The 26,208-nt window shown below is 35.5% G+C and overlaps 3 protein-coding genes across 6 annotated transcripts; 1 reads left to right on the top strand and 2 right to left on the bottom strand.

The window, feature by feature from the left end:
• Positions 1-104: 104 nt before the first annotated feature.
• Positions 105-4,607, bottom strand: LOC116113129 (cyclin-dependent kinase F-4-like; the record flags this gene model as incomplete). The annotated part of the gene is made up of 12 exons (XM_031399274.1): positions 4,394-4,607; positions 4,269-4,320; positions 3,577-4,167; positions 3,408-3,486; positions 3,248-3,316; positions 3,082-3,171; positions 2,848-2,986; positions 2,353-2,455; positions 2,156-2,208; positions 1,997-2,063; positions 423-531; positions 105-170 (listed from the first exon to the last, which is right to left on the bottom strand). Coding segments are annotated over exons 3-12 (783 nt in total), but the record flags the coding sequence as incomplete, so codon positions are not given.
• Positions 4,608-9,994: 5,387 nt separating this feature from the next.
• On the top strand, positions 9,995-15,342 carry LOC116113169 (acyl-protein thioesterase 2-like). Of its 2 annotated transcripts, none has more exons than XM_031399327.1 (10): positions 9,995-10,180; positions 10,744-10,835; positions 10,975-11,089; positions 12,184-12,220; positions 12,350-12,419; positions 12,632-12,736; positions 13,632-13,782; positions 13,908-13,990; positions 14,638-14,731; positions 14,835-15,342. In XM_031399327.1, the coding sequence occupies exons 2-10, from the start codon at positions 10,805-10,807 to the stop codon at positions 14,914-14,916; spliced, it is 768 nt and encodes a 255-aa protein (XP_031255187.1). In that variant the 5' UTR covers positions 9,995-10,180; positions 10,744-10,804; the 3' UTR covers positions 14,917-15,342. The 2 variants fall into 2 exon arrangements, with proteins under 2 accessions (XP_031255187.1, XP_031255188.1); XM_031399328.1 differs by lacking the exon at positions 9,995-10,180 and adding an exon at positions 10,344-10,672.
• Positions 15,343-15,648: 306 nt separating this feature from the next.
• On the bottom strand, positions 15,649-26,086 carry LOC116113015 (protein tesmin/TSO1-like CXC 2). 3 transcript variants are annotated; one of them, XM_031399144.1, is made up of 12 exons: positions 25,920-26,086; positions 24,920-25,074; positions 24,275-24,830; positions 23,985-24,158; positions 22,912-23,468; positions 22,753-22,827; positions 22,476-22,647; positions 22,271-22,369; positions 22,098-22,164; positions 17,054-17,222; positions 16,165-16,934; positions 15,649-16,077 (listed from the first exon to the last, which is right to left on the bottom strand). In XM_031399144.1, exons 1-11 carry the CDS (start codon positions 26,028-26,030, stop codon positions 16,196-16,198), a joined length of 2,874 nt encoding a protein of 957 aa, XP_031255004.1. In that variant the 5' UTR covers positions 26,031-26,086; the 3' UTR covers positions 15,649-16,077; positions 16,165-16,195. The 3 variants fall into 3 exon arrangements, with proteins under 3 accessions (XP_031255004.1, XP_031255005.1, XP_031255007.1); XM_031399145.1 differs by having other exon boundaries at positions 23,985-24,134; XM_031399147.1 differs by having other exon boundaries at positions 23,985-24,068.
• Positions 26,087-26,208: the final 122 nt, after the last annotated feature.

Raw genomic sequence — 26,208 nt, 5'->3', positions numbered from 1 at the left:
ACAAAGCAACTAAACATTTGAACAAGTCCACAACAAAGAATCACATGTCAGGCGATTCAGCAGTGAACAAACACACAACCCATTAAATCTAAAAATTGCTTTACCTTAATCAGACTAAGGGCATCTTCATTCGCTGATGGTATTAATGTAGAGAGATGGACACCAGCTAACTGAAGAAACAAAATACAAGAAAAAACAGTTGAGGTTAGCTGACAATTTAATTTTTCATTTGATAGGAAGTGCGAGTTCTAAATTTTCTTCAAATTTTCAATAGGTAATATATTTGAACAATAAGAAACTAGTTTAGGTTAATAACAGGGTATTGTGAACTTCCATATCTTACATAAATTTACATTACCCATTACGTTTCCAATGACAGTACAGAATCCAGGATTTGGTCAAAAGAAGAGGTTAAAACAGACCTGTGGGAATTGATAGTTTATTCCCCTTGCAAGTAGCAGTCCATCAGCCCAAGAATCCTTAGTTGGAGTTCCTATTACACTGCATATTTTGTAGATTTCATCGGCTTCACTGCATGCACAATAATGATAAAGTCAAGATTACTACCAGTTGCAGTTGGTGACCAATTTGTAAAACAATAACTCTGAAGTTAACAACCGCCAAAGAAGATTACATCACAAAAAAATGATTGCTTTGCAAGACATCATGATGCAATGATAACAAATATCTAAATTCCCTCTGATCAGATAACTAACATAACTGATATCTAACACTTTCTCCTTACAACCAAATAAATCTTCAAAAATGATATCTATCAAACTTGACTTGGTTCCCTCATAAAGTGATGACCAATGTTTTAATTACCGACTGACCTGGGCAGGTGACCGGGTCCCGGGTTAACCGGTTCGACCGGCGGGTCAGACCGGTGACATCACCTTCTTGATCTCATCACCCAATCAATGTTTTCTGTCTACTTCTCCTTCTTTATCTCATTAGCTCATGAATCCCTCACCTCTCATATGATCGTGTCCACCAACAAACAACTTTTTATTTGTTTTTTATTAAATGCAATACAGTACACATCATCTTTTGCAAGGACATTTAATATTTGTTTTTTATTTTCAATGAAAGCTCATTAAATGCAATATAAGTACACCTACTTTATTTATTAAATTAAATTATTTATTTTCAATCTATTCCACCTTAAGATTGCAGGAACGAAGAAGAGTAGAGCAGAGAGAGAAAACTTCAACAACTTCTTTCTCCAACTCTCTTTGTTGTTCTTTACTCTTTCATTTCTTCTGTTTTAATTTTTAAAGCTCTTCCGATTCTTCAGCTTTCCTCTAATAAAAAAGGTGCGTGCCTTCTACACCAAAACACACAAACACATTCTTTGACAAAATCCTCATTTTCTTCTCTCTTATTAGCTGTGTGCTGCCACTATTATATGCCCCTCCACCATTCTCCACCAACATCGCCACCACAGCAGCGACGGCCTAGGGTTTCAACTCCTCTCACTTATTTTTTCTCCTCTTCTTCGAGTTGGATTCTCTCTCTTCTTCTAGTGGCTTCGTTGATTAGTGTTATTTTTTTGGGTTGATTAACCTCATGTCTTTAATTGAAAATTGTAAAAGGGATTTGAATCTTAGAATTTAGGAATTAGAGTTAACCCAGTTTTTTCACAAAACCGGTTGGACCAGTGGTTCGCTACAGTAACCCGTCCAACCACGGGTCAAAACAGATTAATTCTTATTCACGGTTTTCTACCTTGACCGGACTGGCTAAGCCACTGGTTTACGGTCAAACCGGTTAAACCAGCCGGGCCGAGCTGGGTTTTAAAACCTTGGTGATAACAGAGGGAAAGGGATATTCCCTCTATTACAACTAAACAACTTCAGAAAAGCCAATCTCAGTGAGTACTTTGTATTTCTCACCTTACCACTAAGAATTGCTCACCATCAATTACATCTCTTGTTTAATAAAGCAGAAAAAAGGACAGGAAACACAGGATTTTAAATAACAGAAATAATACTACCTAGTACCCGGAAAGAGAGGACGGAGCATGATCAACTCAGCCATGATAGCACCCATAGCCCACATGTCTGGAAAAAAGATATACATAAACAATTAAACATGCTAATCAACTCATTATGATTATATATTACAGCAGTGACAAATTTCCGATGATACTAACCAACTTTAGAACTATACAGGTACGACTGAAGCAGCACTTCAGGGGCTCGATACCTGACACATCCATGCTAAAAAGTCAATAAACCACAGAAAAGGCATGAGTTGCCCAAAAAGGTAAGAAAGAAGAAAAGAAACAGACCACCATGGAAAAGGGATGAAATGGGCAAAAAAGTAAGAGAGAGGACACAAGAAACATACCACCGTGTTGAGACATATTCCGTATATGGTGGACGTGAATTGATCTCCCGTGCAAGACCGAAATCAGCAATTTTGATTATGTCTTTTGAAACAAGCAAGTTCTCTGGGTGAAAGTAAAAACTTCAGTTAAAAGATACGAAGGTTTGAAGTTCTAGGAATATATAAAAGAAATTCAAAACCCGTAGATGAAAATCACCTTAGGGAGACTGAGATTAAAATGCAACATGAAATTAACTTAAAGGGCTTAGGGAAGCTAGATTCAGAGAAGGTCTAATATGTTGATGACAAATTTCAGAAGAAAAAAGAAATGTATTTAAAATAAAAAAAATTGATCAGTAAGAAAAACTATCCTAGATGCCACATGAAGCGCTAAAGTCTTAAAAATATATTTGATGGACTGCTAAACAATAAGATAGGCTCATGTCAGTACTAGTAATTTCTACCAAACTTATCAATCTGACTTAGATAGTTATCAATGCTAAATATTACAATTACCGGGTTTAAGGTCACGATGAAAATATCCCCGCTGGTGCATATAAGCCAGGCCTTGAAAAACTTGGAAACACCAATTTCTGATTTCAGTTTCAGAGAAAAGCTTTTCTCTATCTTTCATAAGTTGGTAAAGGTTGCATTCCTGGGATGAGTGATTTATAAACAAGTAAGAAGTGACCCTAAAATATAATAATATAACTGCAAATGTGACAGTCCAAAAAGCAATGATTCATTTACCATGTATTCAAACACGAAGTACAAGATGTCATTTTCTCTGATAACTTCCTTAAGCTTCACAATATTTGGATGATTCATTTTTCGCAATGACTGTCACAGAAAGAACATTATGAATGTGCCACGACAGAGTTATAAAAAATTAGAATAAGACAGTAAGTCATCTTACCTTAACTTCTCTAAGATTTATGCACTCATCCCATGAATAATATTTCTTCTTCATTTTTTTAATAGCAACCTATCAGAAAGTGAAATATAATTAACTTAAACATCTTACCAGAAACATATTTCTTAAACGAACCGTTGATGGAAGTTTTTAGTGAACTTACAACTTCACCAGACTGCTTATTAATAGCTCGCCAGACACTCCCAAATGTTCCATCACCTACTTCCTTGATTAACTTGTACCTAAATTTGCCAAAATAAGATATCATGTAGAGAATAAACATAGTTGCCAACAAACAAGAAACAAGCAAGTGCCAAATAAAGGCCACTAACCTCTCCATTCTTCTTGTAGAACACAAAGCAGCTCTTTCTTTATTCAAGAGAAGTATAAGAACCCACACAGATATATGACATTTATTGCCACAAATTGATTTCTAGTAAAAACTATAAAGTTATGAAAAAAAGCCTTTCTGGTCCCGCTGAATCCACCATTAATTTTCTGTAGCAAAATGAAAAAGAACAAAACCAGAACTTTTCTGATGGAGAAGCATTGCAGCCTTATTTTCTTCTAAATTCACAGCTTCACAACGGTACCAAGCAACAGATTGAAGAAAAAGAAGAATTCCACTAAACATATTGACACCAACAACGAACAAAAGTAGAACGGTTGTACCAGCCAATAGATATATCCAAGGTGCAAAACACGGACACACAAGGGTTCAAAAACTAACGAACATGTAGTTCGACTATACTAAACTGGAAGTTGAAGAATCTTCTGCGAACTGATATCTATTGTCCTACTAATGGGTACCCATTAGGAGTAATAACAGAATAATATCTAAGAACTAGAGTCTGCAGTCTCAATCAGAAATTCTTGTCTAACGCTAGAAAAGCAACCTTATCACGTACTTGCAGACCTCAACCCTACAATAAGAGAAGAAAAAACAAACAGTAAGAATGAGAGCAGCCTCAGACAAACATAAGAAAAAAAACAACGAAAAATTAATGTGTAAAATATGCTGTACCCCAGAAGACGTTTTCTGAAAATTATAGGCTGGATGTTCTATCAGTGATGCACTAACATCAAAGCAAAATAGTTAGAAGATATCTACAGTTAAATTTGTCAAAAAGATGACGACAAGATTCTTACTTGTAAAAGTGCACTAAATATCCAACACCTATCTCAGCAAAGATTTGCATTACGTCTCCTATACTGATCATTAAAGAGAATCGGACCACTAGGTACAATTGACAAAGGACACCAAAAGAAAACCTCCAAGGACGAGAAACCGCCAGTCCAGTACTTCCTGGAATGAAAAAACTCGAAACTGGTAGCAATTTAACCAGAAGCGCGCTTGCTCCATATCTCAAAAGAGAAGATTAATCTGTATAGATCCAAGTCCGGTACAACCTAACATTAAATGATCAAACTAAATCAAAAAAATCATGAGAAACAATACAACCAAAAGAACAGAAACAAATGCAAACATGACAGAATCTCTAATGACACAGCACAACATGACACAATAGAAGACGTGTAAAATTCTATGTAACAATATTATGACAACAAGGATGTAACATATTAAAGAAAATGTAATATTGCAGAACAAGTGATTATAGTTGATTTTCTGCTCCTATTTAATCATGACAGATCTTAAACAACCAAAAGAAATGTAGCCCCAAACAGTCACACCTTAATAGTCGACCACAAAAATTCGACACACCTCAAATCCCTAATTACCAGAACAAGCCATCAATTGAAATATAGAACAACAAGAATTACCAATATTAATAATTAGTTAATCACATAAATCAAAATATAAAATGGAAGAAAAATCCCTAAATCTTTGCCATCAATTTATAAAAATCTTATACAATAAATCCATTCAGGAAGACTTGGCATCGAATTACAAAATAAAATCGTAACAAATATTCAACTGCATCCATTCAATCAAAACTTTCGTATTAAACCGCCGACAGCGAAACAATAATTGAATAGATTAAATAAAACAAAATCAACAAAATAAAAAATAAAAAACAAATCTGATCAAACCGAACACTAAATTGAATTGCAGGAATCAAAAACCACAAAAAAAAAAAAAAAAGAAATCAATACATAGCGACTCGAATTGAATAGATCAGATCTGGTCCAATCCGGTCCGATCCGATCGAATCAGATAAAAGAATCGAATACAAATAAGAGAAAATGAATAAAGAAAGAAATAAAATAAAACCTGAGAGCCAACCGGCAAAATAACCGTCGCGGAGGACGGAAAAAGGTGGAATCCAGAGCTTCTCTCTCTATTTGTGTCTAAACCCAACCAAAAGAACACCAACCCACAATTCTCTCTCTAACTAATAAATATCTCTTTATTTATGCCTCACACCACAACCAACGTTATTTATTGCCTATATTTGACAAATTAATGTGAACAGATAATTACATATTCGCCCCTGTAGTTTGTTAGAATATATGGTATCGGGCGATCCGGAACAAGTAGTATTACCCCCTAAACTTAAGGACGTATTGTCAAATATGACGGTGTAAGGACTTTTTGGTCCTTTAATAAAAGTTTTTATTTAATTATTGAAATAGCATATCTTTTTTTTATTTAATATTAAATTCAAGTAATTGTTTATTTTTCCAATAACCTCACCTTATATAAGAATTTCTTTTGATAATTATTAATTTTATGTTTATTTTTCTAAAAGTGCATGTAAATTATGTGATTATATAGAATATGATATCTATCTCTAGAAGTTCGGATTATATATATAGAGAGATTTTATTCTTAAAGTTATATTTTTTATTAATTTTTTATTATTTTATAGATTGAAATTAAAAGGGTATTGTACTTTTTAAACAAAAGATTCAAATTCCGTTATAAGAGATGTTGAACTTAAAACTGGCGTGAAAGTGCATTTCGGGTTTTGTTGTACCGAAATGTAATTCTTCTAAATCAAAGGGGTGTTTAATTTCCTAAAAATTATTTATATTTTATTCCTCCGCCCGTTATCCACGCTATACTAAGAACAAAGAATCTAATTATTTTATAAATACATAATATTAATCATATATTTTTAAAAGCGAGAAAAACAAATATTTCTATAGTTTTATCCACCGGTATTTCAGGGGTGACCACTAATACCATAACAATAATATCTAAATTAGAAAAATAAAAATTCATTAATTTAAATTGTAATGAAAATACAAAAATGGGGTGGAATTTTAGAGTGAGTTTGGTGGGTGGGGATATATTTGATGATATTGTTCATCTATTTATGAGTTTGCTTGAGAAATAAATTAAGAATATTCGGTTGGGTGGTGAGGTGTTAAAGATTTGTTATGAGGTGGCGCCGCGAATCTATCCATTGCTGTTAGGTGTAAACATTTGAAAGCTCATACGCAGTAGCCATTTGAATTTACAAAACTATCCTTCTTGTTCTTTTTCTTGGGCACCACGCATTCAAGGAGCATTTGTTAGAATGTATTTAATTAAATTAAAAAAATTACAGTAGTACATAGGGTTGTTCAAAAAAACTTATTGGAACCGGAATCGGCAGGTACTTAGGGTTTGGTACTGGTTTCTATCTAGAAGCACCCGTCAACGGATAGGTTCCGGTTCTAAATTTTTGGAACCATTACTGTGCGGTTCCGGTTCTGGTTCTTATAGTTAGGAACCGGAACCGAAACCGGTAACCAAGACTAATATAAAATAAAATTAAAGAGTAGGGGGTTAATAAAAACTTTTGTAGAAAAAGTAATGTGAATACATTTATATTTATATTTCATACCATTTAAAGTAAGTTGGTTTGACTTTTGAGAATCTATATTTACAAAGTAATAGAGTTTGTAATTTTAAATTTATAATTTGTAATTTTATTTTTGTTAACAAGTTCCTAATGGGAGAGTATTTGAAGTTTTTAAGGGTTTTTTTGCTATTTTAAAAACTTTTGTAGGGTCATGTAATTTTACAGGGTACCCAACACCGAAACCGGAACCGTTATTATAAGTTTCGGTTTCAAATTGCAAGGAACCGTCAGTTTCTGTTCCAGTTTTGGTTCCTTAAAAAAATATAGAATACCCGGAACCAAACACCTCTAGTAGTATGATTCATATTTTATGTTGATGCGTGATTCTAACACCAACTAATCGACACGTGTGTAACGTTGATTGGTCAAGAGACACACGTGATTATGGATAGAAAAATGTGAAATGAATGCAATGAAAGCCTTTTAAAGTGGTTCAGATGCTAAGGTAGCAAGTCCTACGTCCACTGATTTGTATTAGTAATATGGGTCAGGTCGCAACAGCGGACTGACTTACAAATTATTAGGAAAAGTAAATTACAAAGTTTGCAAGAGAGTTTTTTTGTAAAAATGGCCGAATCCCCTCAATGAAGGGGTCTTCTCCCTTTTATAACCAGATAAGGGCGTGTAATCATCATTAAATCCATGGGTTGGTGTGAGTGTCAGGACATAATCCGGCTTTACGTCCCATTGCCCCCTTCCCAAGCTGATTTCACGCGATTTATTGCAGGGAAATGGACANGGAAAAGCAATGGATGAAATGAAAGGCTAGGATTTGATGATGAGATATTTTGACAGGTTAGGAACAATCACATCAGGTTATATGTTATGTTTGAGTTTGGTGGATTTTATAATTTTTTAAGGTGGAAAAATTTAGAATATAATTAGATAAATTCTACATATGAAATTTTTACAATTTTGGTGGTATTTGTGCAAACAAATTATTTATTTTGATTATTTCAAAAGAGGGAAATATATAATTGAAATTATTTCTCGTAATTATAATGAGGCCCAAAATCAAGGTAAATCAATGACAAGGACTCATTAGGTGAAAATATTTAGAAATTGTCGTGGGTGTGTTTTGCAATTGAGCAAAACTCGTGGGGTCACTACTTACTCCATTTTAAAACAAAATTTTCTATTTTAGAATATATATATATATATATATTGCAATGAGAATTGGGTTTGTATTAATTTTACAAAAAAGAAAAAATTGGCAGTAATAAATGTTATACTGAGAAGAGTAGATGACATATTCCTACCCTAGGTTTGATGAAATCCTAAATTGATACCGTATTTTACATTTATTCCAGATTTTCACCCTTAAAGTGACATAAAAAGGTTTGATGAAACGATAAAGGGGTAAATTTGTCATTTTACATAGGTGGCGCACATTAGCAGACTGTCGCCTTTAACAGTCCTTCGGTGCACATTAGCAGACTGCATCCCCAATGTTTTTTGCCCTTTTTCCCGCGATTCTTCCACCCAAAATCACCCTTGTCACCACGATTTGAACCCCCATCCTCCCCTCTACAAAACCATATCCTTCACAACCCCTCATCACTTGCTGATCACCAGCCACGGTAGCCATGACATGGGACTGGTTTTGCCAGTTTTCGGTCGTTTTGAACGGCAAAAACCCCAACCACCACCACCATTTGACTCCTTGCATCCTTCCCTACAAAAACCCTAACCTTCCCAATCACAATAGCTCACCGTTTGCTGTCCACCACTTCACCAAAAAACGGTCGATGAACACGAACTCTCAGTCAGTGAATAGTGATGAAACGGTTGTTGGGGACATAGGGGTTTACAGATTTGGAGATGGTGGTTGCAGTGGTGGTGTCCAATTGGATTTTCGCTATCGGAATCGATCAGAATCCAATGAAGAACATCGAAACCCTAAACCTAACGGTGCTGACGATTGGAGGGGCCAATGAGTCGGGAACTAGAGGGGTTTTGAACGACGAAGTACGGGGAAGGTGATGGAGGTGACCACGGGGTTCGACGCTGTAAAAAATTACAAGGGTTTGTAGTGATTGAGGGTGTTTTTGACATAATTTGAAAATAACATGGTAAGTTATAATTTTACTAATTTAGGGGTTAAAATTAATTTAGGGTTTAGGGTTAAAGGTATTATGATAATTATATTTTTTAAACCCTAAAAATTGTTAACACTTTTATTTTAAGGGTTAGAATTTAGAATAAGTATAACCTGAGATACCAACTTGGGATATCGTGAGAATATGTCATTTACTCTACTAAAAATGGAGTGACGTTGTCGTTGGGGAAGCAAAAGACTGGCAATTGGATTTGATTTGAAAATAAAGATAACAAATTAAATTAAAGCACTAATTAAAAATAAATAAATAAATATTGTATTTTTTCTTTGTTTTATACAGTGGTCAAAGTACAAAATTTATAATAATAAATTTTTAAAAGGACAGGCTCCGTATATGTTCAAGTCCAATCAAGTATGTACTTATTTATAGTGCTTTGGAGGTAAAGGGAATCAACCATCTTGTTAGATATCTAAATTGGAAAATTACAACATTTGTCCTATTTATTTAATTTAAAGCAAAGATTTGCATTGTTAATGGTCCCCAAAAATATTCTCCAATCAATCTAATAATTCTTTCATAAAAAACGGGCACGTGTGTTTTTTTAAATAGACGATTAACCAAGAACACATCTAATTTAGGTTAATTTACGTGATTTTATTTATGACCTAATCCGACAACCCTTTACTTTATTATATTATAAAATTTATATAGTTAGTAAAGGAAATTCTCATTACTCACTCTTTTAAAATAAAGTTAAATTATTTATTTGAAATTTTTTTGATTCATTTTGGTCTTTAAGTTTTTGGAGGACATTTTGGTCAAGAAAAAAAGGACCAGTAAAAATTCGGAGGTTTTATAAGGTTTTGTCTTTGTGTGATTAATGTGTTTGGGGGTTTCACTGTGAAAGTAGCAGTAATAGACAGTAGTATGAACAAACTAAAACAAGGAGAAAAGCAAGCAGCAGAAAGTTGTGGGGAAGCAAAGAAAGGCAATACAAAGAGATAGGAAAGTGAAAAAGTTCTTATGCTTTTGGGTTTGGTTTTTTTCTCTGTCTACATAGCTTGGTAACTCTACTTATTCATATTACCATTCCTTTTTTTTTTTTTTTTTTTTTTAATCAGATCTTGTAAGTTCATTCTACTTATATAACTCATTCATCAAGTCAAATTTTAACTTATTCTTTTCTGGGTAAATGGTGTCTATCAAACATATGGCAAAGATTGGTTTTTCTTTTTTGTAATTTTAAATTTGTGGTTATATTCTCTTCTAGTTGAAGTGCTTTATTTTGTCCATTTTACACAAGCATTGATTCTTTCTCACTCTATGCATTGCAGCCTATAGACTGTGTTACTTCATTTTTTTTTTGCATTAATGTGCTTCGATCGTTTGTAGATTCTTTGCATATAAAGAGTGATTGCTTTTTTGTTTTTTGTCCCTTTCTTTATTACTCTCTTTCATCTTTTCTTGGGTGCCTTTCACTTTCTTGCTAGTTTCTTTGGAAGGTTTCAGGGAGTGTATAACTGGTGTAAGCAAGAATAGTCGATGTGATTTGATAGGTTCTATTCCATTTTCACCCTCCTATATGTTTATAAATAGAGATGGTCGATTGTTATTTGCTTCATTGCAGGAACTCAGCCTGAACATTGCAACCAGCGCTTTGCGTAGTGTGCTTATTTTGGTTGAATATAATGAGTTATAGTGGCTCCAATATGGGTTCTGGTTAGTCTTTTTTTTCCTCTTTCACTTGCTGTTCTTTGTAAATATGTTGTGTACTTATTGATTCATTTTAAGTATTAACTCTGTTGGTTCTGGCTCTTCTTTGTAATGACTTTTTAAGTGTATAATTGCAACGTTTCAGGTAGTAGAACTACTAGAAGTACATTCGAGTATGGAAGAACCCATGTGGTTAGGCCCAAGGGGAAACACCAGGCCACCATAGTTTGGCTGCATGGCCTTGGTGATAAGGGATCAAGGTAGTGGAGCTAGTTTTTCATGGGTTTTTTCCTCTCTAACATTATTGTTTTTTTTTATTTTTTATTTTTTTTATTTCTGTTTTTTGGTTTGCATTTGATATTCTAGCTGGGAAAGCCTGATTCTTCAAGTTGGTTGTTTCATGGAAATGGAAGTCATAGATAAATTTATTTATAATTCTGTTGTTACAACTCACAAATATTAAGTAAAATACTATGCTTTCTTTTATAAGAAAAATCATGGTTATGCATGGATTAAAAAAAAAATATCAAGATTTACTTTGAGCTACTAATAATCATCTTATATCATTGTGTTCTTGCTTTGCAAATGACATTTCATGAAGTTCGATTCTTTTCTCTTTATACTAAGCATATTCCTTGTGTGGGAATGGTGGACTTGTTTTGTTCCAAAATAAACAAAAGGGACTTAAAGAATGTCAATGTCTTGTCCTTTTCTGGTGGAGAAATTTGGTGTTCACATAACTCGCTGAATTTTGCTTCCCTTTCTAGAAGATTCTCACAATGATTGAATTGGTGGGAGAGAGCAGTAGTGCTGTGTACTAAACAATAACATTAATAGTTGTCATTTTCCTCCATCCTCTCTATATTGATTCTAAGGTATATTGGAACAGCCTCGAATGCAAAAAGTACATATTACAAAACTCAGAATGGGGGACCACTGCTTCACTAGCTTGATGTCCTTTCATTTCAGCTAAGAGAAATATACTAATCTTAAATGATATATACTAATCTTAAATGATATAATATTATGATCAAGAAATTTATTCTTATTTTTCTAACATATTGCGAAACCAATTCTAGATGAGTAATTTATATTTTCAGGTTGTTAGAATTATACAAAGAGTTGTTAAGGTCTGTTGCTCTGTACTCAACTTTGCATGTGGTCCCAAAGTTAAATGGTTCAGGGTACTCCTTACATTATATTATAATGTCTTCAAACTTCCTGAAGGGCGTTAGCAAACCTTAAATTGTGATATCATAATATTTCAGCATCTTATTGCTAGTCAAACTTTCATAAAGGATATCTAATGGGGCCTAAGGTGAATTTTTGTGCCTTTTTTTTTTTCCTTTTGCAGCTGGTCCCAGCTCTTGGAAACACTTCCTCTTCCAAATGTAAGTTAGTTTCTTCAATTTGTGTGCACATGCAACATGCATCACTGGTTACCCTAATTTTCATAGATGGAGTTTTCAATTGACAATGATTTTATTTTGTAATTATCTGTCGAAATGTTATTGTTGCAGATTAAGTGGATTTGCCCAACTGCTCCTACTAGGCCAGTAGCGATATTTGGTGGATATTCTTGCACTGCTTGTAAGATTTAATTGTTTTAACTGGTTCTGAATTCAATGTGTTCTAAACATCCATGGTTGAAAACTTCAAACTTGTGTCCAGTTCCACATTAAAGTTCTCGTATATGACCCCAATATCCCATCAAAATGAATTTTATGCGAACAATTGGTATTTTCTCTGTTATTTTGACATTAATGAATATGGTATAACTAGCTTGATAATTTCTATCACAGGGTTTGATGTTGGAGATCTTTCAGAAGATGCTCCTGATGATTTGGAGGGGTTAGATGCTTCAGCAGCACATGTGGCTAATCTTTTGTCAACAGAACCTGCTGACAGTAGGTTTTTCCCTTGGTAGTTTTCAGAATAGCATAAGATATAAATACTTAGTTCTTTATGGATGAATATTTTATAAAATGAGTTCCAATGGATCACAGGAGTCTAATAAATTTGTTCACTTAAGTGTATAAATAAATTAAATATTTTCCAGGGTTTCTGAATACTCCGGGGTGGATACATTACTTTATTTTTGTTAAAAAGTAAGAGTGGAAAAGGCTAAGGTCATTTATCTTTTTATCATTCTAACTCTTCCCAGTTTCATTTTACTATAAAGATGAATTTGGTTGTGCCCCTTGATCTTTCAGTGTTCATGACCTAAAACTGATTTTTCTTCTTTGCAATCTCTCTCTCTCTCTCTCTCTCTCTCTCTCTCTCTCTCTCTCTCTCTTTACTTGCTCTTCTCTTTGCTTCTCACTTTCGTTTGAATAGATTCATTTTGAGATGGTTAATGGAATCTTGTGTTTCTAATGTCCTTTTGATGAACCTGTTCATTTGTCATGGCAATACTTTGATACCAAGTCACTTTGATTTTTCAGAACTTAATTTCCAGTATTACTTCTTGGTGAGTAAGAGCTCGTTTGCTAGAAAATTCATCTGCCTTTCCATCTATAAAGTCATTGTAACACTTAGATTTGAGAAGTTTTGATTAAAAAGAAAAGAGAAGGAAAGGAAAGGAGATTAAAGTTTACAGAAGCAGAACTGTAAAATTAAATTGAATTGTAATTTTTTTAATTCATTAAAAATTATATGATGTAATAACTGAATTTAACCATGTAGCCTTCTGAATATGTAAGCTTCTTGTGATCATGTCCAAATTGCACAGTTTCCTTGAAATCATGCAGCATATTATATGTACTATATCATAATTCACTTGAGTATATTGATATATTGCAGTCAAACTTGGAATTGGTGGCTTCAGTATGGGTGCTGCAACAGCACTTTATTCTGCCACTTGCCGCATATTAGGACAATATGGAAATGGAAATCCCTATTCGGTCAACCTAAGTGCAGTTGTGGGTTTAAGTGGCTGGCTTCCATGTTCAAGGTTTGACACCTGTTACATGCACTGAGACATGCACATATTAGCTCATCTAGAACTCAGTTGTCCTCAAACTGGTTACCTATTCAGTCAGCTCAGCAGCTGTTGTTTTTTTTCTTTTTTCCTGGTAGGACATTGAAAAGTCGAATGGAAAGATCACATGAGGCAACAAGGCGAGCTGCATCCTTGCCTATTTTGCTCTGCCATGGTTTAGGTATTCCTTTTCATCTCTTAAATTTTAATGATACTGGTTCAATTTACTCTCAGTAAACACATCACTATTTTGATATGACAAAGTCAGACTCTGACTTATTTGGAGGAGTAACAAGATGCTGAGTTAATGGGTTTGTAGATCTTACAAATATTTTTTGAATGGTCAACAATAGAATGTCTTAACTTCTCTATAAAAAGTTTTGGAGCAGCTCCTCTTTAGGTGTCAAAGTGATATAGACTAGAGAGTTAAAATTTTACTGCCTATTTTAGTGTCTGTAAAATATTATTATAATGGTTCTGCAGCTCAAGCATCTTGCCTGAGCTTGTCTGTAATTAAAAGGATATAGAATATTCTATTATTAAAGTAACATAAACAACCCATAGGCAGCCATTATAAAAGTGAAACAGACCTATTATGCATGCTAACACATTTATCATATACACCCATAGGCCATAAGTACCTGTAACATAGCTCATCTTTTGTTTCAAACAATTATGTGTATCAGTCTTGTCTCTTCTTCGCCTACCCTATTCGAAAAAGCAAATTGTTGAACAAAAACTTGATATAATGCTTGATTGATTTACACTTCTCTGTATTTAAGAAATATTTTTCTCTAAGCATAAAGTTTACTTTTCTTCTTCCTGCAGGTGATGATGTAGTTGCATATAGACATGGAGAGAGATCAGCACAGACCTTAAATTCGGTTGGCTTTCGGGATCTCACATTTAGATCATATAACGGGTATTGAAATGCGACATCATGTGTGTGTGTGTGTGTGTGTGTGTGTGTGTTTGTGCACACTGTATATAAAATAGTACTCATGATCCCTAACGTTGTTATGCAGGCTAGGTCATTATACCGTCCCTGAAGAGACGGATGAAGTCTGTAATTGGCTAATGGCCAAGTTGGGACTTGAGGGTTTATAAGCATGATGACAAGAATTTTATCAAAGCAACGAGGGGATACAGCAGAAGGGTAGTCATATTGTGTACAAGGATTAGAGAATGCACTCTAGAATACAAGTTTGGTGTTGGGTATATGGTATAGCGGCATGGCTTGACTTACTATTCCAATGTAATCTTTTTCTTTTTTTTTTCTTTTTCTTGGGGGGAGGGGGGGGAGGGGGATGAGAGAAGAAATAAACTTTTAGAATATGGGTTAGATTGTATTTGGTTTGCTACCGAGAAATTGGGTTGGGATGGAGTGGAGATAGATGACTCTCAGTTGCTTTGGTTCTTAGGAAATTTTGTTGCTTGGGTGAATTTATTTCTGTATTGTTATGTGCCCTAACATGGATGTATTTTGAAGTTGATAATAAAAGGTAATTCTGGGTGGGTTTAATTTATTTCTCATTCCTTACTGTCCATCGTTGCATTATCAAACCTGTCTGGATATACACATACACAAGCCTTAATATTGAGTCTGGTACTGCTGAAACCAGTAAATATGAAAAATAGAAGTGATAAAAAGTATTTCCCCATCGCTATTACACATTTGACATTTGTAGTAATGGTGAAGAGCTAAAAAATCAAAGACAAAATGGTAAAATCTGATAGCCAACATCTTGGCAAACAAAGAAGACTGAATTATATTATAAAAGACATAAAATATTGAGTATTGACTAAAAAAAAAAAAAAAAAAAAAAAGGACAACACTGTTTCAACCATGATTCAGTAAGTGGATTTTATTTTGCCCTGTTGAATCGGATATCCCAGAATAGTCTGCTCCAACCATGAAATATGCAACAGAAATTAACAACAATATAATCCAATTCAACAAAGAAATAATGGCATTTAAATTTAAACAAAGACAAAATAAAGGGAATTATAGAAAGACAATATTACAACTGGCGATGCAGTAAAAGTATCTATAATTGAACTGTGCCCTGCTCCTTTGAACACGTGGCTACTCTAGCACCTATACAGCACAGCTATACGTGATGATTGTGATAGGGAATCGCACATAAAATATTGTACCAAGTCAATAGAGGTCTCCATATCCAAACCTGGCACAATAGCTTCAACTAAAGATTTTAACTTCTGGAGCTCAAGATCAAGCCAACGCCACTGTCACCTAGAAAGAGTTTGCTGAAGCCAGAAATAAACAAATATTAGCATTAAACAATTAGTATATGACTGTATAATGAATTGGCATGTTAAAGTTTATTGACTTACCTCACATGGCCGGGGCATCAATCGTTTGTTGCTATTTCTTCTTTTCCTGAAAATCACTTTTGTTCTGATTGGTGCTTCCTTTGGAATCAATGCAAGGGGTGAGAGGTGGAAAAGATGGCACTGCCTTTAATATGAACTTGCGGCCACTTTTCAAGGCTCCTGAAGAGCTTGACCTAAGCTCATGCCCACGAGTGTGAGGAGGTGAAACTCGCTTGCGACTAGGGGAACTTACTTTAACCGATTTAATGGGAGTAGATGCATCTTTCAAAATGTCAGGTGTATCATCTTCCAGAATGTCACAAAGCCTGTTGTCAGAGTCAAGCTCCTGGTGATTCTTGGTCCCATCTGACTGAGTCAGTGGGGTAATAGGTGAACTACGCCAACGAAGGGAACTACCTGATGAGAGGCTACCACTTTTGGGGCATAATTGGAGTCTTGAAGCATTTGTCCAGTCAGATACCTTGCATGAAGTTGAGGAGGCCATGGCTGTTGAAGGAAAATCCAGCGGAGTGAGATTGCGAAAATCAGCTAGCGTGTCACATCTTGAAGAGAACTGGTCTGTCATGTCTGTGCTGTTGTAATCCATTCTCTGACCACAAGCACCTACATCCAGTACTTCTTTACTTGTTTCAAGAAGCATGTCATTAAAATCTGATTTTTCCAGAGATCTCAGTGTTCTTGTATAAGATGACAATATGGTAAGATCAGACTCGGGTGATGGAATGCATTTTCCAAAGAGAATTCGAGATTTTGGTGCATCCTTTCCATGGCTAAATAAAGTACAAGGATTTTATCAGCTTTGTTCAAGTTGAATTTAATTATCTCAACCTTCCAGCCAAAATTTAATAAATAAAAAAAAAAAAAAAAATTATGATCAAAGAAACCTTACTCTGAGCAATCGAATGACGGGGTCAATGGCGTCAGGTTGCGGGAATCATACAACTCAGAATGTAAGAAATCATTCTTGTTTGTTATTGTTTCTAGCCTGTCCTCAAATGTTCCTTCTGATCTGTCTTTGCTCAACCTGTTGCTCACCATTTCTTCATTTTCAACATAATCTGTATGAACAAGAATAAAGATGACATAGATGTGCATCGTTCTATTGTTAAGAGTGACTGATTTTTCATTTTTATACTCATGCAAGGATGCTGAGAGTTGTTGGAAACTATGTATATACGTAGTCAAGGGTATATATGTTAGGCTGTACTGTTGAGAAGATAGAATATAGAAATTGAAAAAATGCAAATATTCAAAACATGGTATCAGGGCAGGACTAAACCCTAGAACCCATTTTTGTGTTTCTGTTTTCCGGCGGCCGACGATTCAGACGAACCTTCTGTCCATGGTTTCTCTCTTTCCGGCAACATCTAAACCTTTCTGACGAACCCTCGGCCTCCTTTGCAATCTCCGACGACATCTGCTCTTGGTTTCTCTCTTTCCGGTGACTTTTGCTCTCGGCCTCTACCTTTCCAACAAATGTTGGTTCTGTTCCAATTAACTTGTCCCTTTCTTCTGCTCATTCTGGCGATCTCTCCTCTCGTTCCTCTCTGTTCATCTTAATTTTCTAACGACGCAATCCCTCAACTTCCTCCAAGTTCTATTATATACACACACTACAATTATAATGACTAGTCACATCATCTGTTTCCTCCGACGATAACTGTTTGACAGTATGCTAGTAAACAAGACTTGTCTCATGCCCATGAATTGTTATTAAAGATCTATCGAGCAAATATGCAAGAGAAGATGTTGCTCGAATGTTATACGAAGATAAAACAAGCCTTGGAAGAAAAAAAAAGGCTATGTTTCTTGTCCCTAATGATGTAAAGATTATGCAAGCATAAGAAGGACAAGTGGTAGTGCAATGTTTTCTGGCTGGGTTAAGGCCAAAATATGAGATAGCTTGTACACAGCTTCCTACCGGCGAGACACTTCGCTCTCTTATGGATGTCTTTGCTCGACTTCTCAAAGTTAGTAAGGGAGAAGATCGAAGAGTTTCTAAAGACAAAGAAACTCTTAAAGATCCTAATGTAGATCATATGGCCCTAGCTAGCATGAAACCTAATGATGGCAAAGACAACAAAGGGGCAAGTTGTGATACCGAGAGCAATTGTGGTAATGACCCTTGTACTTGCTTTCACTGTGGTGCTAAGGGCCACGTAAAAAAAAAATTGTTGGAAGCTCCATGGCAAGCCCTCAAATATGCAAGGCACTCAGAAGTTTGCTCATGTTGCAACTCAAGATGGTCTCTTACGCACCCCATCACAGATTACTATCTCTGCAACTGAATATGCTCGTCTCACTCAGAATTCTAGCTCTCAGTCACCCATCCCATTGACTACCACTACATTAACCCAGTTAGGTAATCCTAGAACCTGTTTGTCCACTTCTAGTAGTAACTGGGTCATTGATTCTGGTGCTACTCACCATATGACGAGCGATACAGGTATTCTCTCTTCATTTACACCTTTCGGTTTGTCTTATGTTACCTTAGCTAACGGATCTACTGTACTTATTATTGGATGTGGTACCGCTAATCTCACTAAATCTATGTCTCTTTTCTCTGTTTTGTGTCTTCCTCACTTTCCCTTTAACCAATTATCTGTTAGTCAAATTACTAATGCATTCAACTGTGATGTTTATTTTTTTCCTACTCATTGTATGTTTCAAGATCTTAGGACGAGGCAAATTATTGGTAGGGGTTGTGTATAAGGTGGCCTGTATATGCTCGATGATGTCTCCACTCCAATTCTTCAATCTGTTGCGTGTACCAGTGATTCATCTCTATTCATATTACATGGTCACCTTGGTCATCCCTCCTTCCCATTTAGAAAAACTTATGTCCTAGTGTAAGGTCAACGTCACACTTGAGTCAGAGGCGTGTCAGTTTGGAAAACACCATCAAGTGTCCTATAGCCCTTGGGATAAACAAAAGAGTTATAGCCCCTTTTGATGTTATACTCTCTGATGTTTGGGGTCTTTGCCCTATATTGTTTGGTTATCGATACTTTGTTACTTTTGTGGATATTTTTCACGTGTAACTTGGTTGTACTTTAGGAAAAATCGTTTTGAATTATTCTCTATACTTTGTACCTTTTATGCTTAAATACAAAATCAATTTACTTCATCTATTAAAATTTTCAAAAGTGATAATACCAAAAAATACTTTTTTGCACCTTTCTCCACCTTTTTGTCTACTAGAGGTATTATTCATTAATCATCATATGTATATACACCTCAACAAAATAGGATTGTTGAATGAAAAAATCGTCATTTATTAGAAGTCGCTCGTACTCTCCTCTTTCACATGAAAGTCTCTACAGAGTTTTGGGTAAATGTTATCTCTACTGCATGTCACTTGATCAATAACATCCCTTCCTTTGTTTTGGGTGGTCAAATCCCGTACTCCATCATTTTTCCATCTCAACCTTTATTCTCCCTTCCTCCTAAAGTGTTTCGGTGCACATGTTTTGTTCAAGATGTTAGACCCCATGTCTCTAAATTAGAACCCAAATCCCTAAGTTTATATTCTTGGTTTATTCCTAATATTAGAAGGGTTATCATTGCTTCTCTTATCCTAGGTAAGCACCTTGTCTCAGCTGATGTTTCTTTTTTGAAACCACTCTATATGTTGAGTCCTCCATTCCATCTACTTCTCTTGAAGCCCCCCTGATGATTTTCTTGTTTACAACATTACCTATCATGGTCCTCTACCATCTTGTCCTCTTATCACCCAGGTATACTCTCACAAGGTTCAACGACACCATGAGGCACTTGCATCAACATATGATCCACTGCCTTTATCGACTGCCTCGTCCTCAAATCCGATTCCTCCTGCTTCTTACCTAGATATTTCCATTGCTCTTCGTAAAGATAAGCGCTCTTATACCTATCTTATCTCCTCATTTGTTTTCTATCACTCTTTGTCTTCGTCTTCCAAGTCTTTTATTGTCTCTTTAGATTCTGTTTGTTCCCAGCTTTGTGTTTGAAGCAATTACTCATGATGGGTGGCAAAAGGCAATAGAAGAAGAGATGTTGGCTCTAGAACATAATGATACATGGGTTCCAATGGACTTACCCAAAAATAAAAAGGCCATTGGGTGCAAATGAGTTTTCGTAATGAAGGCCTAATCCTAATGGGTCTATGGCTAGGTTGGTTGCTAAAGATTATGCCCAGACGTATGATATTGATTACTTTGAGACATTCTCCCCAATAGCTAAAATGACCTCTGTCCGGCAATTCATCTCACTTACAACTTCATATAGTTGGCCTCTTTACCAACTTGACATAAAAAATGCATTTTTACATGGTAATCTTCTTGAAAAGGTTTACATGGAATAACCTCTAAGGTTTGTTACTCAAGAGGAGTCAAGAAAGGTATGCAAATTGAAGAAATTTTTATATGGCTTAAAACAATCTCCACGGGCTTGGTTTGGGAGGTTCAACAAAATGGTGACTTAGTTTGGTTTACATAGAAGTGCTTATGATCATTCTGTCGTTTATAAGCAATCTAGTTTTGGCATCATTCTTTTGGTTGTTTATGTTGATGACATTATAATCACTGGCAGTGATGATGTTGGCATTCAGAGTTTGAAAAACTTTTTGGCTTCCAAATTTCACACAAAAGATTTGAGCACTCTAAAGTATTTTTTGGGAGTCGAGGTTTCTTTAAATAAGAAAGGGATTTTCCTCTCTCAACGCAAATATGTGTTAGATTTGTTGATCGAAATAAGTCTAATTTAGGCTAAGCCTTGTGACACTCATATGGTTCCTAATGTGAGATTGAATGCTAAGGATTGACAGATGTTTGGTGATCCAAAGAAATACAGACGGATAGTTGGAAAGTTGAACTATCTTACAGTAACCTGTCCAGATATTGTTTTTCCAGTGAGTGTGGTGAGTCAATTTATGTCATCTCCTAGGATATCTCATTGGGATGCGGTCCACCATATTTTGAAGTATCTAAAAGGAGTCCCTGGACATGAGATTCTTTATAGTGATCATGGTCATGATAAGGTAAAAGGATTTTCAAATGTAGATTGGGCAGGATCTTCTGTGGATAGACGGTCTGTGACTGAGTTTTGTGTTTTTGTTGGAGAAAATCTTATTTCTTGGAAAAGTAAGAAACAACCAATTGTAGCTAGATCAAGTACAGAGTATGAGTATCGAGCTATGACACAAATAACTTGTGTGCTTATATGGACAAGACATCGTCTTAGAGAAATTGGGTTTGATGATCCAAGGATTATAGACTTGTAGTGTGACAACCAAGCAGTCATACATATAACAAACAATCCAATCTTTCAAGAGCAGACTAAGCATATAGAAGTGGATTGTCACTTTGTGTGAGAGAAACTTGAATAAAAGCTAATTACTACTAATCATGTTAGAACAGGGGAACAACTAGCTAACATCTTTACGAAGTCTCTAGTTGGTAAAAAGATAACATATATTTGTAACAAGCTGGGCATGATAGATATATATGCTCCAACTTGAGGGGGAGTATTGGAAACTATGTATATATGTAGTCAAGGGTATATATGTAATTGTAGTGTGTGTGTGCATATATGTTAGGCTGTATTGTTAGGAAGATAGAATGTAGAAATTGAAAAAATGCATATATTCAAAACAAGAGTGATATTTTATAGTAAATTGAGTACCCAAAACCAAAAGTTACCTAGGATATATCAGCTTCAAAATTGCAATAAAAAAATGAACCCTTAACCAACAGAGAAAAGGAGCCCTACGAGGCAAAGCTTTAACCCTTAAAATGTCAGTTCAAAATATTATCAATGGAGATTAGCAAGTGACTAGGAAACCATTAATTATTCTTTCCCTGCACTGTGATGACAATTACTAATTCGACACATGGCATGATTCATCATGATGGCATACAGAATTGAGAGCTAAAAGTTCGAGCGTGATTTCTCACCTTCCTTCCTTCCATAGACATTTTTACAACCCTCACATCGACATCCACTTGAGCATCCAACATTAGCCTATTCAAAATAAACCAGAAAATGGAAGATCAGCATATTTAATATATAGCCAGTAATTGAGAGACAAATTAATTATATGAAATGTGGCACAGAGAAAAAGTTTCACCTGATAACATTCACAATATTTCTTCAGACACATTGACTTTTTGCAATTGCAGCCTCTTTTGTGCCTAGCTGAGGCTGGTGTCATTCGGTTTCCATCATCCTGTGGAGGGTGTACCATTACGAAATTGCCAAACCAAAGAAAAGAGAATCAAGAAGAAAAATTCTTAAGAGATTGAACTTGGAGGTTTCAGTGCCCCATGGCTTACCGGAAATTCAGTAGCATGCTGCACAACCTTGGGAGCAAAAGCTAGTGGATTACGGGATTCAATTTGTTGCCTTGTCTCAAGAACAGTATCTTCATACTCTGGTCTGTTAAAGCACCCTTGGCAGGCACAAGGTTCAGCACAATAGATTCCAGCAGCAAAACAATCACAGTAACTGTTTGACAATAAAATAAAAAACAAAGGTTTAAAAGAAACATATATGGGAATTATATGGGGTATGGAAGTGTGACTTTTACACAAAAAAAATAATATAACTTACAGTTTCAAGCATTTCGTCTTCTTACAATTGCAACGTTTGCAACCTTCACCATCTATGGTGCCTAATGGTTTCTTCCTGAAGAAATTGTACAAACTTGAGTGCTCGGGAAAAGTATCAAAAATATGGAATCGAATCAGGAAAGATCACATACAAACTTGCCTTTTCTTTTTCGGGCTTGTTTGATTGAACTCCTCAAAACTGTCAGTATGCTCTGAGTTATACTTTCTTTTAGCATGAGGAGTTGCATGATGTTCAATCGGAGGCAAAATATGCAAAGGCATGTTGTCAAATGATTCAGAAGTCATAGAACTCACAGCAATTGAAGTCTTAGTTTCAAGCATCCCATATTCAGCAGTAGTTAATTTTACACCAACTGTTGCAGCATGACCCTTAGGCAAAGCATTGACAATGCTGTTTAGATGCAGGCCAATGCCTGATGGCTTAGAAATAGTTAAGGGAGACTTTCCAGTATGACGAGGAGGAAACAGGGGAGTCACTGGTTGGGGCAAGTTAACCAGCTGCCTCTTGCTGAAAGTTGCACTTAAATCCAAGTAAGACGAGTCCAAGCTCTCCGATTCTGGGGGGGTAGCAGGTGATCTTGAATCAGTTACATCATTTGCCTGATCCGAAGGATTTGTGCTTTTCACAATAGCTTTAGGTTGAGCTTCTTCAAATTGTAGGCAACGCCTACTCATGCCACGTTGGTTTTGACTGGCCTACATTGACTGTGGCAATTATTTTATAGCAAAGAATATAAAGTAGGATTTGATAACAAAAAATAAAAAAAGGTTCAGGTTATGTTATTGCCATATATAAAAATTTGGGAACATTTTTGTCTAACTAGCAGATAAAAATGCCATGCCATAAAAGCATTGCAGTTAATGAATTCTAGAACCAAAAAACAAATAAAGATCAAGCGTAATTAGCACAGGCATCTCTCGATAGAATTATGAAATGATGAAATTCACCATGGAATATTTGACATAAAGAACAACTGCCACTTTTCCGAACAGCGGACTAAAAGTTCTTCCCTCCACCCTATACAACTTTATGTTGGGCCATATATAAAGCTTAGAGTGAAAAAGGCATCCCATCCACAAGGAAAAACATCAAAATACAACAATAGACTATTCCTAAGTTTTAAAAATAAAAAATTAAAGAAATCTGCAAAACTAGCTATAGAGAAATGACATTAGAATTTATCAGAAAAATTTGAGATTGGTTATTCATACCTCAGGATCATTTGTTGTACTATCAACGAGTGCACACGGGATTGCTCCGGCATTTTCTTCAGAATGCTCATATGTCTGAACAATCTGCAATTGTCCAGGCAGCAATTGAGGGGGCCAATTAGATTCATCCCCATGGGCACTCACGTCATTCTGCAAGGTAAAAAGGAAAATATCCTAGGAGTAGAATATTTTTTCTCCTATGCATCAAGATGGGCCCCTAACTAAAATTAAGAATTCAAAATAATGGATCCCATCCTAACTAAAATTGAGAATGCAAAATAAGTGGTTACCTGAGCATTTGAGCCTTCGTATTGTTGCTTACTGGAAGCATGGTCCAAAGACAAGTTAGACTCAATATTTGAGCCTTCATTAGATCTCCATTCTCCACATGTTTTCTCATCTTTAATCTTGTTTGGCTCACAATCAAATGTGGTTTTTCCTTGAATGTTTTGTTCAGTTTCCCCAGGCATAGCCTCAGGTACAACCACTTTCATCTTCATATAAGTTTGGTCATCAAATTCTAACATGGTCTTCTTTGAGTCGCTTGTACCACTTTGTGACAACTGAACCACATTGGAAGACTGTTTCGAATTTTGAGCTACAGAAGTAGAGTTTGCACCATCAACCTCCACATGATCAGCCAAGTATTCATCCACACACCCTGCGGGGCTGCTGGGTTGTACTTGCACTGAGTACTTTATATCACTGTCTTTATGAGTGACGGCAGTCAACCCACCATGCAATAACAAATCTGATTTCTCCAGATCACCAGGACCATCAGCAGACTTTCTGGCTCCATCATCATGTTGGGGCACTTCTGCACTGGGCAACTGAGGACACGGAGACCTGATAACAAACATGAAGTGTCACATCCAATGTTCAAGTTACAGTTGATATCAATTTGAAAACAATCTGAAATTAAAGTTTTCTCAAACCTTTTAAAGAAACTTGTTTCTCGGAGTGCATTTATGCGTGGAGAAGTGAATACAAGTGGAGGAGAATTAAGTCCCAAGAACCCTTGTAATACATGGGGTGCTTTGACAGGCCCTATAGGGGATAGGTTGCTAAGGAAATTAGAGAAAGGAGATTCCTGAAATAATAAGGGAACACCATTAGTTAACTTCCCCTAGTGGATCACAAAGTAAATGAAACACAATACTCAGACTTGTACAAAAAACTGCATGGGTTAAGAACTACTAAAGAAAACAATATCAAAAACCTTCAGTGTCTGGTATAGGTTCCAAACAAGCAAAGGGATTTAACTCCAGTAGATACTCCTACACTTGTTTTACTTAATAAGCGACTTCATTTGTCAATGGACTACGCATTATGGATAAAAATTAAATGAACTCAAAAATCTTTGTATCCTTCAGTTATTATAAGCAATCAATCACTGCATATGCAAAAACCAATAAACAAAGAAAGAAACATAGACCTAGAATTGCAAAAGATGTAGTTAAGACATACAAGTTACACCAATAAATTAAGTAAATGGGATTATCCTTTTTGAAGCCATGCCCTAGTAAACTATAAACATCAGTAAAAGAGCTAGTAAACCCACTTTAATCTTATTGCAACAACAAAATTTAATGAAAATGAATCTATATTATGCATTTACCACATCAATTAACTTCAAAATTGTGTCACCGGTTACTCAATAAAAAAAAAAAACTTTCACAACTATCTAGATAATATACATCCACAAAAGCCCAATCACACCAACACAATTAAGCAATGAAAACACTTTTAAAACCTAAATTAATACTAGAACGAAGCCAACTAAGTAACGAAATTTCCCACCCATCTGACACACAACATACCAAAAATGTCACAATAGAATGAGATCCACAAAAACTGCAAATGCTGGTAAAAATCTATAAAAAAAATAAAACAAGACCAGCAAATAAAATTAAATTGTAAGTAATGTGTAGTTACTTGAACTGGAGAAGCTGATGATGGAGTAGCTAAGGTGGCGCCGGAGGCGGAGGCGGAGGCAGAGGCAGAGGCGGCGGTGGTAGTTTTGGCAGTTGGCTCAGGAGAATCCATAATGAGAAGAAGAGACACTAATCGTTGAGGTCAGTCTCTGCATTTTCTTCCTCGCCCACTGGCTGCCTAATCTTCTGAAAACTGAGAGTTGAAAATGATGAAAAAAAAAAATCTTAATTTGTTTTTTTCTTTAATTAAAATTTTTATCTTTATTACAAGTGAAATGCGTGTGGCAGAG

This window comes from Pistacia vera, unplaced genomic scaffold, assembly GCF_008641045.1.
Source record: "Pistacia vera cultivar Batoury unplaced genomic scaffold, PisVer_v2 Contig673, whole genome shotgun sequence".
NCBI lineage: Eukaryota > Viridiplantae > Streptophyta > Magnoliopsida > Sapindales > Anacardiaceae > Pistacia > Pistacia vera.
The sequence above is the reverse complement of the archived record's forward strand: the minus strand, read 5'-3'. Positions and strand labels throughout refer to the sequence as shown.

Coding starts and splice junctions, on each gene's coding strand:
- LOC116113169 (XM_031399327.1), top strand. CDS start 10,805: ATGAGTTATAGTGGCTCCAATATGGGTTCTG. Junction 10,836..10,974: donor TGGCTCCAATATGGGTTCTG/GTTAGTCTTTTT, acceptor GCAACGTTTCAG/GTAGTAGAACTACTAGAAGT. Junction 12,420..12,631: donor TGGATATTCTTGCACTGCTT/GTAAGATTTAAT, acceptor TTTCTATCACAG/GGTTTGATGTTGGAGATCTT.
- LOC116113015 (XM_031399144.1), bottom strand. CDS start 26,030: ATGGATTCTCCTGAGCCAACTGCCAAAACTACCACCGCCGCCTCTGCC. Junction 24,831..24,919: donor GAAACAAGTTTCTTTAAAAG/GTTTGAGAAAAC, acceptor GTTTGTTATCAG/GTCTCCGTGTCCTCAGTTGC. Junction 23,469..23,984: donor GTACAACAAATGATCCTGAG/GTATGAATAACC, acceptor CAGTCAATGTAG/GCCAGTCAAAACCAACGTGG.